This window comes from Limulus polyphemus, unplaced genomic scaffold (genome assembly GCF_000517525.1).
Source record: "Limulus polyphemus unplaced genomic scaffold, Limulus_polyphemus-2.1.2 Scaffold2646, whole genome shotgun sequence".
Lineage (NCBI taxonomy): Eukaryota > Metazoa > Arthropoda > Merostomata > Xiphosura > Limulidae > Limulus > Limulus polyphemus.
In genome coordinates this window covers 16,952-30,789 of record NW_013668256.1, presented here as the reverse complement: position 1 = coordinate 30,789, position 13,838 = coordinate 16,952, and the positions used below count along the sequence as shown (strand labels likewise).

Here is a 13,838-nt window from a genome sequence, read left to right as displayed (position 1 = left end):
GATGACTAGCTGCCTTCCCTCTAGTCTTACACTGCTAAATTAGGAATGGCTAGTGCAGATAGTCCTTGTGTAGCTTTGCATGAAATCCATAACAAACATCTACAAAAGTAAATAATATTTCCATTTCCAATATTATTTTCTTTTATTAACATGAAAAATAGTAATTTCTAGGGATCCCTATATATTTCACATTGAATAAGAGTGGTTTCACACAAATTTTGTCAGTTCTTATCACAGAATGTTGTAACAGGTAAATAAAACAAAATTATTCTATATGACACAATATGTGGACCTCATCACTAGAGAAGAGTATATAAGAAAACAAATCTGTAATTACAAGACTAATGACAGATCCTGTCCTTTACCAGAAATATTATCTTGTCCATTATCCCCCAAATTTTTCTCATGCTTGTTACTAGAAGCCAATACTTGTGTTAAACTAAATCAACGTGCAAGACATATAGGAACCTGATACTTTTTTGTGTTAGGCCTACTAACATCATTGTTGGCAATAACATTTATTGTAATGTAATGGTATATGACTGGCAATAATATTTATTGTAATGTAATAATAAATAAGTACTAATTACACTTTCTTAGTAAGAAATGTGTTTTGAAATAAAATTAAATAATAGATGTGAAAAAAACAGATACACAGATGAATTGCTATTATCTTGCATAAATAGTCATGAACTTTCACTCCTTAACAAGTAGTTCAAAATATACCTAGAGTCATATATATATTCTTGTTAACTGAATGTGGAAAGGTCATAAACGTGTATTTATCCTATTTCTATGGTAAAGCTTGAAAAGAAACGCATATCACTTTCGCTCTGTGTCTTACCCCCTTCCCCTGCGATCCCTCCACAACGTGTGGTTCAGACACTTGGAAAAATCCATATGAAGTACGCGTTTCACTCTGTTATAAATGTTATTTGTAATAGTCGATGACGTTTGCGGGGCATTTTTAACGTTTTGTCTGAATTTGGGCAGGAAATCAAACTCGCCTAGTCTTGGCTCTGACTTTGAACTGCGCAGATGTAAAAATAAAGAAAAACCTCTCACCCTTGCAGCCATACGAGACAACAGTTTAAGCTATCTAGTATGTAAAATACACAACTATTGCGAGTAAAGATACGTTATTTGTGTTTGTGGGTTTCTTTCTTTTATTCTCCACTTTGAATTTATTCTCCGCACTACAGTTTATACTTATCTGTCAGATATCATTGTACCTGAATACCGCAGTATTAACCTAAAAACTCACTCCAACTATATACCTGAAGCAGATAAGTAAGATAAATAAAATGGTCGCAATCATATTTATGTATTTATCTAAATAAAGTATTTGGCCCATGTCTATGTGAAAAATAAAAAATCATGTAGTTCTTACGCACGCACTGACGCACTTTATACAGCATCTAAGAATTCCATATAACATCAGTTTTCATATTCGAAAGTGCGTTTTCTAGCACACTCTAACCCACATACGAAGGAAAATTCCGCACACACTTCTCGCTACATCGAGCTCTGGCGTTGTAGAATATAACCTCTAAACTTAAATAATAAGAATTGGGTTATATCCGTTTTTATTTCAAATTGTTAGAACTAATGCTAAAAAAAACTAAGCAAAAAGGCCATTTAATTTCTTAGTTTACTAACTGTGAAAAAAAATCGTCAATTCCTAAAATGTGATCTTAATGGATAATACACTTGTAACCAGTTTTCTATCAGGGGTAGTGAATATATGTTGTACTTGTGACTTCCTGTCTACAGTACTGGACGAAATATACTTGTACTTGTGACTTCCTGTCTACAGTACTGGACGAAGTATACTTGTATTTGTGACTTTCTGTTCTAAAATTCTATCTATCTGTGCTAGCCGTCTTTATTTTTGAACTAATAACTCCACTATTACTATTGTACACCATCCACAGCTCCAAAGTGCGGAGGGCGATTTTGCAACAGCGAACCTTGGTCCCTCAGATCTACAGTCAGACAGCTAACAACGAAGCATGTAGTATATAAAAGGCTTGTTCTTAGAAACCTATGAAATAATAATATTATTAAAATATTTATACTCGTATGTTTGATTAACACCAGTTTATCAAACCAGTGCCGAAGCAGTTAGGATAATTCTATAATTATAGAAGCGCTAGGCTATTGTGCCTAATCGATTTCCGGTTACCTTCTAAAAGAATTTAATTAGTTAATAATTACTATCAACAAGGGTATATAACTCAATAACTGTCCGAATTGCAATACCTCTCATCCATTACAAGACAGATGCGAAACAAGAGCTAGTAAAAAGTTGGACAAGTTGAAAAAGTTATTTTGAAATTCAGCCGCTCGCTTAGTAGGTCTGTAATAACATACAACTAAATTTTCAGTTTGTATAGATCACTGTTATAGACACACTAGTCTAATATATAAACATATGAATACATCAGTTAAAACATTATCGTATATTAAGCAGCATCTAATTGCAAATACAAGAAAGGGGAGTGTTCGCTTTAATAACTAGGCCTTGTCATAGATAAGCATAACGTCAGCGCATATCAAATAATAACGAATGACAATAGTACTGATACAGTTCTAAATGTTTACCCCATGATCATTCTTACATCTAAAATTATATCTCCATATGAATATATGTAACAACCGAGATTTTTTCATTTAAGATTATAAGACAAAGAATCTTTATCGTAGACTAAAACGTACACAGGTCGCCATCTATTGGCATTTGACGATAAAAAGGGCAGAAAACAAGCTTTTAAACAATGGTGAAAAGAACAGAACACGAACTTCGATCGTTGTATACGAAGTGAACTAAAAAGCCGATAGAAACTTTGTGAAAAATGAAATAAAAAACAAATTATATAAGAAGGTAATGATACTTGCGAATATACACAAACCCACTCTTTAAGTTCTTCAAAGTTGGATGTTGTAAACTACAACAAAACAATAAGTTAAACAATGTTGAAAGAGATTTATGACCCTCCTCTAGGTTTTTCTTACAAGTTGTTGGGATAATTTCATTTCAGGTACTTTTAGCCATTAATATGGTGTTGTGATTCAAATAACTACTTAATGCTGACTACATAAAGGGTTGATGATGTTTTTAAAGATGTAATAAAGTATTCAAGTTTATTATCATAATTGGTTTATGATGTTTTAAGAGATGCAGTAAAGTATTCAAGTGACTGCCAGAAATGGTTGATGAAGTTCTTAGAGATGCAGTAAAGTATTCAAGTGACTGCCAGAAATGGTTGATGAAGTTCTTAGAGATGCAGAAAGTACTCAAGCTGACTGCCATAATTGGTTGATGATGTTTTTAAAAGATGCAGTAAAGTACTCAGGCTTACTGCCATAATTTGTTGACAATGTTTTTAAAAGATGCAGTAAAGTATTCAAGCTTACTGCCATAATTGGTTGATGATGTTTTTTAGAGATTCAGTAAAGTACTGAAGCTCACTGTCATAACCTTTTGATGATGCTTTTAACAGATGCAGTAATGTTCTAAAGCTGAGGCCTAGAAAAAAGTGCTTTGTTTCCTGAAAAAAAAAGGGCAGATAGGCAGGTGTTTCTATTTTTACCTTTTTTTTTTAAGTCCTCAAAAATAGAGTAGGTATGTGGAATATTGATCTGATTCGATTTTGCCACTATCCTTTGCTCTACTGGTACTTTACACAGGGCATTTTGGTTTAGGCCTACAGGGAAATTCAATTGATTTGACACCGAAAATGCCAACTAATTGGTCTAACCCGAATGTCCATTGAAACTTTGCCCTAATCAACATGTGTTGATGTCTGCTTATAATCTTTTGAATCAAGTTTAGGATGGTATGACTCAAACAAGTCTTTGACTGTTCCAGTAAGCTGTGAAACAGTCTTTTTTTTTTTAGGAAAACATGTTGGCATTTGTTAAAGACGACAGCCAATATTCTAGCTGCTATGATGTTTGACATTGCCAGTATGGAAGCTCAGCTACAACTGCCCGAGAGCATTGACACACCAGACCAACTAATGAATCAGAGACATGGTTTCTTTCTTATGACCTTCACCTTGCACAATATGGTAGCAGATTGGTGCAATAATTTATCAAAACTAAAATAATTAATTGAAGATCATTTCTCAGTAATGTCAGTCAAGAAATTACTTTTTTAGAGGGAAAACACTGAAAAAACTTTAGGGTCACCCATTTTTACATGGGGTCAGTTGGGCAACCAGAAACAAAGCATTTTATTTTCTAGGCCTAACTGCCATAACAAGTTGATGATAGTTTTAGAGATGTAAAAAAGTAGTCAAGCTTACTGCCATAATTGGTCAACAATGTTTTTAGAGATACAATAACGTACTCAATCTAACTTCCGTAATTGGTTGATGATGTTTTTAAGAGATGTAATAAAGTACTTAAGCTAACTGCCAGAAATGGTTGAGGACATTTTGAAAAGATCCAGTAAAGTACTCAAGTTTACTGCCATAACTGGTTGATGATGTTTTTAGAGATGCAGTAAAATACTTAAGTTGACTGTTACAAAGGATTAATGATAAAAGATGATGGTTGAGATGCTACAGAAATATAATACAACAGATATGTGTGATTCATAGGAATTTTTAAAATTTCTCTAGAAAATTCAATTAATGAAACATCAGGTTGAAAATCAAACTACAAACATATACATGATTATACTATGTTTTAAAAACTAAACTAAAATGTCTTATTAGAAGCTAGATATTATAGAAGGCCACCAATGACCTTTCAATTGAAGAACATCAAGTACTTCAAACACTTAAACAAAATGAATAACTTCTTAAATTGTCAAAAAAAAAACGTAACAAATTTGTAGTGCTTGATAAACACAACAACACCTAAACAAAATATACACACATCTCCATGATACATCTTAATATAAGAACCAAACACAATCCAACATTTTCAGTTGAAAGAAAATACAAAGACATCACCAAAATAACTTATAAATCTTAAACCTTAACTACAATTGTGTTCCAGTTATATATGGTCATTAAGGGCCAAAAAGAAAGGATGCAAATAAAACTAATTGGGCTATAATAAGTCAATTAATAAGTTTGAAACTAATAGTTTACTTGTATCATACCAAATGGCTGTTACAACTTCTTTACAGTGACAGTTGTGCAATTCAAAACTGTAGAAGCTCTATGTGAGCTGTGAAATTTTAACAAGGTACAAGGTTGATAAGAAAATTCATATTGGAAAGAATTTTTGTTAGTGTTTATTGGGCTGCAAGTTACGAGGTTGTTACAACTTTCCGATAATTTTATTAAGCTACTTCATTTTTGTTAGTGTTTATTGGGCTGCAAGCTACGAGGTTATTACAACTTTCCGATAATTTTATTAAGCTACTTCATTTTTGTTAGCATTTATGGGGCTGCAAGTTACGAGGTTATTACAACTTTCCAATAATTTTTATTAAGCTACTTCATTTTTGTTAGTGTTTATTGGGCTGCAAGTTATTAAACACTAACAAAAATGAAGTAGCTTAATAGAAATTATTGGAAAGTTGTAATAACCTCGTAACTTGCAGCTCAATAAACACTAACAAAAATGAAGTAGCTTAATAAAATTATTGGAAAGTTGTAACAACCTCGTAACTTGCAGCCCAATAAACACTAACAAAAATGAAGTAGCTTAATAAAAATTATTGGAAAGTTGTAACAACATCTTGAGCTGCAACGTACGATGTTGTTACAACTTTCCGATAATTTTTATTAAGCTACTTCATTTTTGTTATTGTTTATTGAGCTGCAAGTTACGATGTTGTTACAACTTTCCAATAATTTTTATTAAGCTACTTCATTTTTGGTAGTGTTTATTGAGCTGCAAGTTATGAGGTTATTACAACTTTCCGATACTTTCTGTAAAGCTACTTCATTTGTTTTAATCACAAAGCTACACAATAGGCTATCTGTACTATGCTCACCATGTGTACCAAAACACATATTTTAGTACTGTAAGCATTTAGACTTACCACTAAGCCACTGGGGGGGCTTATTAAGCTGCATTAAATTTTGTAGAGTTAATGGTAAATATTCTAGAAACTTTTCCAGATGTCTATATAAAAGCAGGTTCACAATGGTTAGTTTAAAGACTTCACACATATGACATAGATCACAGGCTAGATTGATGAACTGCAGTAAAGCTACTTTAAGATCCACTTTGTATAGCCAATGTGGTGTTTATTTTGATGTACTTAACCCTTTAGGTGCATGCTTTCTTACAGTCATACCACACTCAAAATCATTAGATAATTAAAGCTCAGAGCCAGAATCACTGTCAGCTTATACAAGTTCAATTGTCTCTTCAAGTGTGAAAACAATGGAATGATTTGATGCCATTTTGAGACTGTTTTCTCATAAAAATTAAACATTTTCCAACTGGAAATATCAATGTTTCAAGAGTAAGTTAGCTATGTTGGATACAAATTGGTGGCTGAGATCGTCATCTGTGCAGATTAGGCTTTGTGCACTCAAATTGTATTTCTAACAGGAAATTCAAATCACATTAAGTGGTCGCTATATGGCAACTGGTGCATCTAAAGGATTAAATGGACCTAAAGTTAATTTGATTAAATATGATAAAACTACTTTAAAATTATCTTAGAATACCCATTTCCTAAAAATCAGATATAAATATTAAAAACAATGGGATTACAACATTTAATAATGAACAATAACTGACAATATATATATATATATACTTGACAGAAAAGGATGAACTTTGTTTAGAGTTTTCAAAAAAGAGATGCTTGCTTTGTGTTCTGATCATTTCCAAACAAACAACGGTTTATAGCAATAATGTCATATTGAATCAGAAATACTGATTCTTAACAAGAAGAAACCTTTGTCAACAACTAACAAGATGTACTTCACATGGTACGTGTTATTTTACACATTTTTATTGGACTGAGCTAGTAAAAATAATATATTACAATTATTATTAGTACAGTTGACTCTCCATTATCTGGGGAAGTGAGGAGAACAGATAACACAAAAATATGGATATTACAAAACACATGAAAAACTTACATATAAGCAAGTATTTCTAAAGAAAACTAAAAAAACTGAGATATGGATTTTTAAATAATACATACTAAAAGCTATACATAATATACAATGTGATAAGCTTTACTATAATAATTTAGTCTTGATTTTTTGGTATTACATGCTTTTTCTCAAATTGCAGAATGCAGCTGCAATAGATTTCACTGTCAAACCTTATTCACTCTTTTCAATAATATAGTTTTTACTGCATTGTCAATATGATTCATTCAGGTTTTGACCTTTTGTTCTTAATAGTCAACATACACATGATGACACTAAAAAATGATAAAATAAAAAATAAAAGAATGAAATGAACAGCGAACAAAATTAATAAGAACTGTAGCGGAAGCAGTTCAAAGCTATACTGAAATATAACAGTTTGTGGAATTCCCCAGGTTGCAGCAGTCAAACCTCAAATCAAATAATGCACCCACAGATAACCAATAACTAACTGTATTGCCGAGATGTTTTATTACTCAAAATGAGATTCAATTTAAGTATTACACATCACATAACTTTCCAACATTATTTGTATCAAAAGGTAATGCTGGGTTTTCAATTTTATTGCATTAAAATATTTACAGTGAAGGTGATGAAATTTTATTTTCTAATATTATTTCAAAATGGAACTACTGCAACCTGGAAGAAATAACTGATTTCTGTTAAGCTTGTAATTTATGGTAAATATGTTTTGCTCAAGTTAAACTAATAGGCATAAGTACAAGGAAAGTTCAGTAAATAAGTTAGGTATCTAGAAATTAAGAATTTTTTTTTATACTGGCCCTGCAATGAGGTTAGGAAAGATGGATTCCTGAAAAATAGCCTATAACGTGTATTAATACTATTCAAATAGCTCTCAAATTAAACAAAAATGCATTGTGCAAAACTGTTCATTTACAGTCCAACATTTATTACCCAACTTAGTAAATTATAGATCTATATGATCAGAAAATTACATGATTTAAATGTGGTTCAAACAAAAAGAATTTTAAAAGAGTAATTTAATTACACGTTTACTGCTCATCAGCCATGAATGGAAAATTGGGCAGTCTATTCATTCTGATTTAAATAGCATTTAAAAGTATTTCACAATTTTTTCAATGAAACGCTAGCCCACCAGTAGTTTTTCCCAGTATCCCATTCTGCCCTGAATATAGATAAGCTCACAAAATGTTATTTTTCTACTATCCACTTGTCCATCAACAACATGGCAAATGTATAAATGCACTTGTTTTTTTTTCTTTAAATAGTCACAAAAAAATATAAAATTTTCTAAGAACTATGTTTCCAAACGACCACTATATTAATAACACAAAGAATCAGAAACTGAAATTTTCACACAAATCAAGACCACGTGTACAATTCTAATTTTTGTATAGAGAGTATAAAGAAAACACACATTTAAAATGATTCTATTACAAAATTAATTATCTTATATAATAATATCATCCTAAACAAATTAAGAATCTTAAGTTTCATTCATTAATTAATTTTTTAAGGTCTTTCCCTATGTGTGCATAAGTTCTTGAAAAATTCTGTATTTGTACATTGGATTTCAAGACCAAAATTTCTGGCTATTTTCATATTTCCTACATTAATTTTTTACGTAAATCTTTAATTAACTGTCACATTTCAATACCAATATGTATATTTGTAGGTTCTTAATATGAAGACAATAAATGTTAATAAAAGAAATGTATTGTCTGTACAAATAGAAAACACTAAATTCTTTCAAAATTCTAAAAAGCTTAAGTGTGAGGTAAGAAGTTAAATGTATCTTCAAACCTGAAAAATCATATAAACTTATGTTGACTGTTGTATCTGTACTTAAGCTCTTCTGACATTATTTAAAAAGAAAAGTATTCGTGTATTTTACTTCTGTCTCAAATAAATTTGAGTGTTGGTATGCAGATGAAATATGATAAAAGTTCAAATACAATTTCATATTATTATAAAAAAAATACTAGAGGAAATCATACAGCTGAAAACTATCAAGTAGAGTTAAAATAACATATAATGAATGTTTGTGCATTAAAAGACAAGAAACTGGTAAAGTGATTTTACATATAAATCTGTAAATTTTAGAAAATTTTCTAACCATATCTTCTACAAATTTACATAATATCTTAAAGTCAATCATCATCAACTTAAGTTTCAACACTTCAAACCTTTAACTTATATTTTAATCAGAGATCAAGAATCTTGATGTTTATTGTACGATTTTATTTAATTTGTTTTATATTGTAATTTATAGATTTTTTTTCATCTTCGTAAATGTAATTTTTTGCAATACTGCTACATGGTTGTATTTTGGACATAAAAATACTTTAGCTATCAGTGTAGTCTTTTTACAGTTAAAACTGGTTCTTGGCATGCTCAAGGATGAAGAAGACTGGTTTGATGGTTTACCAATTCTTCTGAATAATGAGAAGGTTAATTCAATAAAATAATAATTCATAATATATGGTGTTAAAATCAATTAATAATACAGTGTTCAAAAACACTCTTACCCAAGTTCTGATGTGTTGTGACATAAATAAAATACTATGCTTCACCAACTTAATCCAATTCAATTGTTTGTTCATCTATTTTGTCATGAAAAGTTAGACAGTGGGTTAGTTATCTGTGCTCTGTCCACCAAGGAGAATCAAATCCCAAATTTCAACACTTTAATCTCATAAACTTACCAATGACCCAACAGGGGGGAGCAACATTTGTTGCCAAGCAATTTGCCAATAAAAATAATATCTCAACTACTACTATATCTATTGTATCCCAACCAGCCTGAAGAATGTTGGTATAGGGTAAAAGGCCTCTTCAGTACTGGATATAGCAGATATAGAGCAGTTGAAATTTTCTTTACTCTTTTTTTACATTTATTTTATTAATAATGGCCATTTATTGATTCCATCAGCCTTGGTTTCAACATATCTAATAAGTTGTATAATATTGTGGTCTCGTGTATATTCTTCTTAGTATTTTTAACTTTGTTTTTGGTAATTTAATGTTTTATTATCTGGCTAGGGCAATTTACTTCATAATTTATTTACAAGTTTAAAAGCTATTATTACTAACTTATAACCAATTTGAACGTTGCATATAGATTTTCTACTCATAACATTAATGTCTACCTAAACAGAATTCTCAAAATCCTCTGATCATCATTGTCTGGACAAGTTCATTAATAGTAGCCTACATTGTGTTTCCTGTATTTTTATACTGGTATTAACCTTTTATCTTTTTTGTAATAAATGTACAATTTCTTATGTAATTAATTGTGATAAATGTTGTCCAACTTGAAGATTAGTCAAGACTGAGAAAATTTCATGTATGAGGCCAATATCTGCCAATTTCATGAACCCTAAAATTTGGAAATATTCAAATTTTTAACTGATAGTTTGAAATTAAATAACCTTTTAGCAAATTTTCAATAAAAACAAATTTAAATTTAATGGTGAATATATTTTTTTATGCAATCGTATCTTGACTTTTGCTACAAGTTGATTAAATTATATAAATAGTAATACATCGCTATCACAGTGTTGCTAATGCTACTTAATGTGCTAAGCCAGGCTACACTTACTAGTACTACTAGATAAGGTTTTGTTTTGAACTTTTTCTTATTAATAAACAAGTCTAACCTCCTGAATAATCTTGCATCCCTTAACTGGTCCAATTTGTCCAAACAGAGCTAAGATCAATTCTTCCGTCACAGCTGGATTCAGGTTACCCACATAGCTGCGTTTTGAAAATAAAGCGACACGTTATACGTCAAACGGAACATTAATATTAACTTCCGATCAGAAAAAGCCACCAACTTAGTTTGAGCGAAACTAAAAATTAACTTGGTAATAAGTATATTTAATTAAATATACTTTTCTTACTTATAAAGATTAAAATGCATTGTTTAATCAGTTGGGTACCCTTGCTGTTAACGGTATTTTCGACATTGGCAGACAGGAAATGAACAAAACTTAAGCGAGACTACTAAGTAAGCGAGCACAAACCGGTAAGATAGGGAACATAAATTTAATTCACACAAAATGTAAGTATACTTACAGAGTACGAGGCTGGCTTTCATTCCACTGATCCTGTAAAAGAGAGGGATATTTTTCAAATCTACCTTTAAACAATAATCTAATCCAGAAAATTAATTATTCTACTGATATACCTTATTTGACATGATGGCGTCTGTACACACAACCCACGTTAGAGCTCAAGCGTATTACAGAGACCTCTAGAAGATTCGATTCCTCTCCCGCCAAAATTCGTAATTATTTGTAAAATCGAATTGTAAAATATACGTAATTCATTCGTGAAAGCGGTAATTCTGCAGATTTACAACGTTAAAAAATCGGCTTTCGATACCCGTGATGGGCAGAGCCTTGATAGCTCATTGTGTAGCTATGTGCTTAACAACAACCAAACCATTCGTGAAAATTTTTTGGACGACTGAAAAATGATCTTAATGGATTACATTCACAAATATTCATATGTAGCTTTGAATAAAAACATTATATATGAATAATCTTTGGATCCGTGCTATTGTTTTAATCGCTCTGCCATACGAAATTCGACATCATAAGGATATTAACTGAAGCAGCAATTTTTGTCTACCAGGCGGATATCAGTTTACTAATGCCATTTCTAAAACTGCAAAATTTTCGATGAATTGTAGTGTGATATTTTCTAGAAAATACTTAGTGATGATGACAAATCCTTGTTGAAACGTTGTACATTTGCTGTTATCTTAACCTTATATTAAAGTTTTTCGTCATTACCCATTCAAGCGGTCTCCAAGCATTATTATCAGATAGATTGGTAACAGATAGAATCAGATAACCAACAATAAACTGTTCTATGGCTGATGTAAAGTTTATATACAATTTCTATTAGTGGATTGAAGATTATAAGTAAAGCAAAATCGAAAAAGACAACTTCTTAGTTGTCTCTATTCAAGCATTTATTACATAAACGGCACTGATTATTGAATAAATCGTCGTGCGTTCTTTTATTTGCGTTCCTTATTGATTTCTCTTTGTAATTTATTTTGTACTTCATTTATCTTGTTGTTATAACCCTTCTGTACCTTTCACCTCTTTGATATTGTGGTCATTATACTTCTCTACTTCATCGATGTCCTTTTGTACTTAATTTCTTACAATGTTATTGTCGTTTGTACTATCGTTTTTACTTTGTTGTTGTCCTTTTACACATTTCCTATGGTTTACTCGATCTTGTTTCAATCAAAATGATTTTTGTTTTTAATTCTTATTTAAATTTTATGTCTCATTATTGCAATTCCTGTGTCTTTCGTATTGATCTTTTATAATTTTTTGTACCTTTCTTCTTGATCATCTTTTAACTGTTTTATCATTTCCACTTTTCAAACTCGCTTGGAGCACATGTCATCATCTTATAATTGAGTATAGATTTTTTTTATTTTACTTAAATAACTCCACTTATGACAACAATGTTGCAATGCCTTATATTGTTTGTTGTGTTTTGGGGTTAGTCAGTAAAAATGAATAATGACAATATCAGTAAACAATATAAAAATACAATTTGTTTCTTCAACATCAAGTTTTATAGTTATAATAACCAATGTTCACCAATAGGTCTAACTTTAAAATAATTCAGTTTGTTTGTTGTTAAACGCAAAGCTATACAATGGGTTATCTGTGCTTTAAAAATGGGGTATCGAAACTCCACATATTTGTTAATTTCGTATCTCTATTTATTCATCGAAACACAAACTCAAGATTCACTAAATCAACTAACTGGTGGTTGATAGTAATGGGCAGACTTGGTAAATCGTACACTAATTACTCATTAACTGATTAACGAATTTGCAAGATAACTCACTCTCTAATATCATTTGTTTTTTAATACAGCTCAAACCTCTTCCTAAAAATGGAGAAAGTTTCATGCATTAATGCCATACCTATCAAGTTGCATTAAATTCCAGTTAAGGAACAAATCTAATTTCAGGAATCGTCTAGATTAAAAACAACAGTATCGCTAGAATTTCAGTACTTTTAATAAAATAGATAACCAAACATGGCATTTTTTTCGATCTCATAAAAATATTTCTTTAATTGGAAAAACGAGATTCTCGAAACAACCTTTTAGAGCTATTGTTTTTTTTTAACAAGATGTAATGTATCACAATGTCTGTAGTATACCACCCACTGCTACCATACTGTTGTGAGATTTTCTACTTTTCCTAATTTTACTCAGAATAAGAATGGGTTGGAACAACTGAACAACCTGAGGACCAACAAGTACTGCACTGCAAGAATCTACAGTTTAATCTCTATACTCAGGGAATATGCGTCAATCACGGGATCGGTACTCTCTTTTAAATTCAGTGCAAGAACAAAGTGTACCCTTGCGTGATTAGCTGAGTTATCAACAGAAAAGATCACTATCTCTTTTGTTAAAACATATATGAAGTTTCAGCCCTCTTTCCTGATGAAAAATTGTGTGATGGTCTAGTAAAATGACCCAGTTGTGTGTGTAAGTAGGGTGAGAACATAACTGTTTCCATGACCACTTTCTATATCTATATCTATATTCTATATCAGCAGTTGTTGGAGGAGAAAGAAAATAAACAAGAAGAGAAATTACAGCAGTTGTTAGAGGAGAAAGAAATTAAAAAAGAAGAACGAGAAAAGAAACAAGAAGAGAGACTAGAGCAGTGGCAACTGGAACAAGAAGGAAACAAGAAGTACAAATGGAAAACATTAGTAAATTTAA

At 31.0% G+C, this 13,838-nt stretch overlaps 1 protein-coding gene across 1 annotated transcript in view; it reads right to left on the bottom strand.

Moving 5' to 3' along the window:
* LOC106467524 (nucleolysin TIAR-like) overlaps positions 1 to 11,330 on the bottom strand; it is a 148,473-nt gene extending 137,143 nt beyond the window's left edge. The window contains exons 1-3 of the mRNA XM_013927888.2: positions 11,251 to 11,330; positions 11,139 to 11,170; positions 10,721 to 10,817 (exon numbers count right to left, since the gene is read on the bottom strand). Coding sequence (XP_013783342.2) covers positions 10,721 to 10,817; positions 11,139 to 11,170; positions 11,251 to 11,262 — 141 coding nt within the window. The 5' untranslated portion in view covers positions 11,263 to 11,330. The remainder of the gene's footprint in view (positions 1 to 10,720; positions 10,818 to 11,138; positions 11,171 to 11,250) is intronic.
* Between the last annotated feature and the right edge of the window lie 2,508 nt (positions 11,331 to 13,838).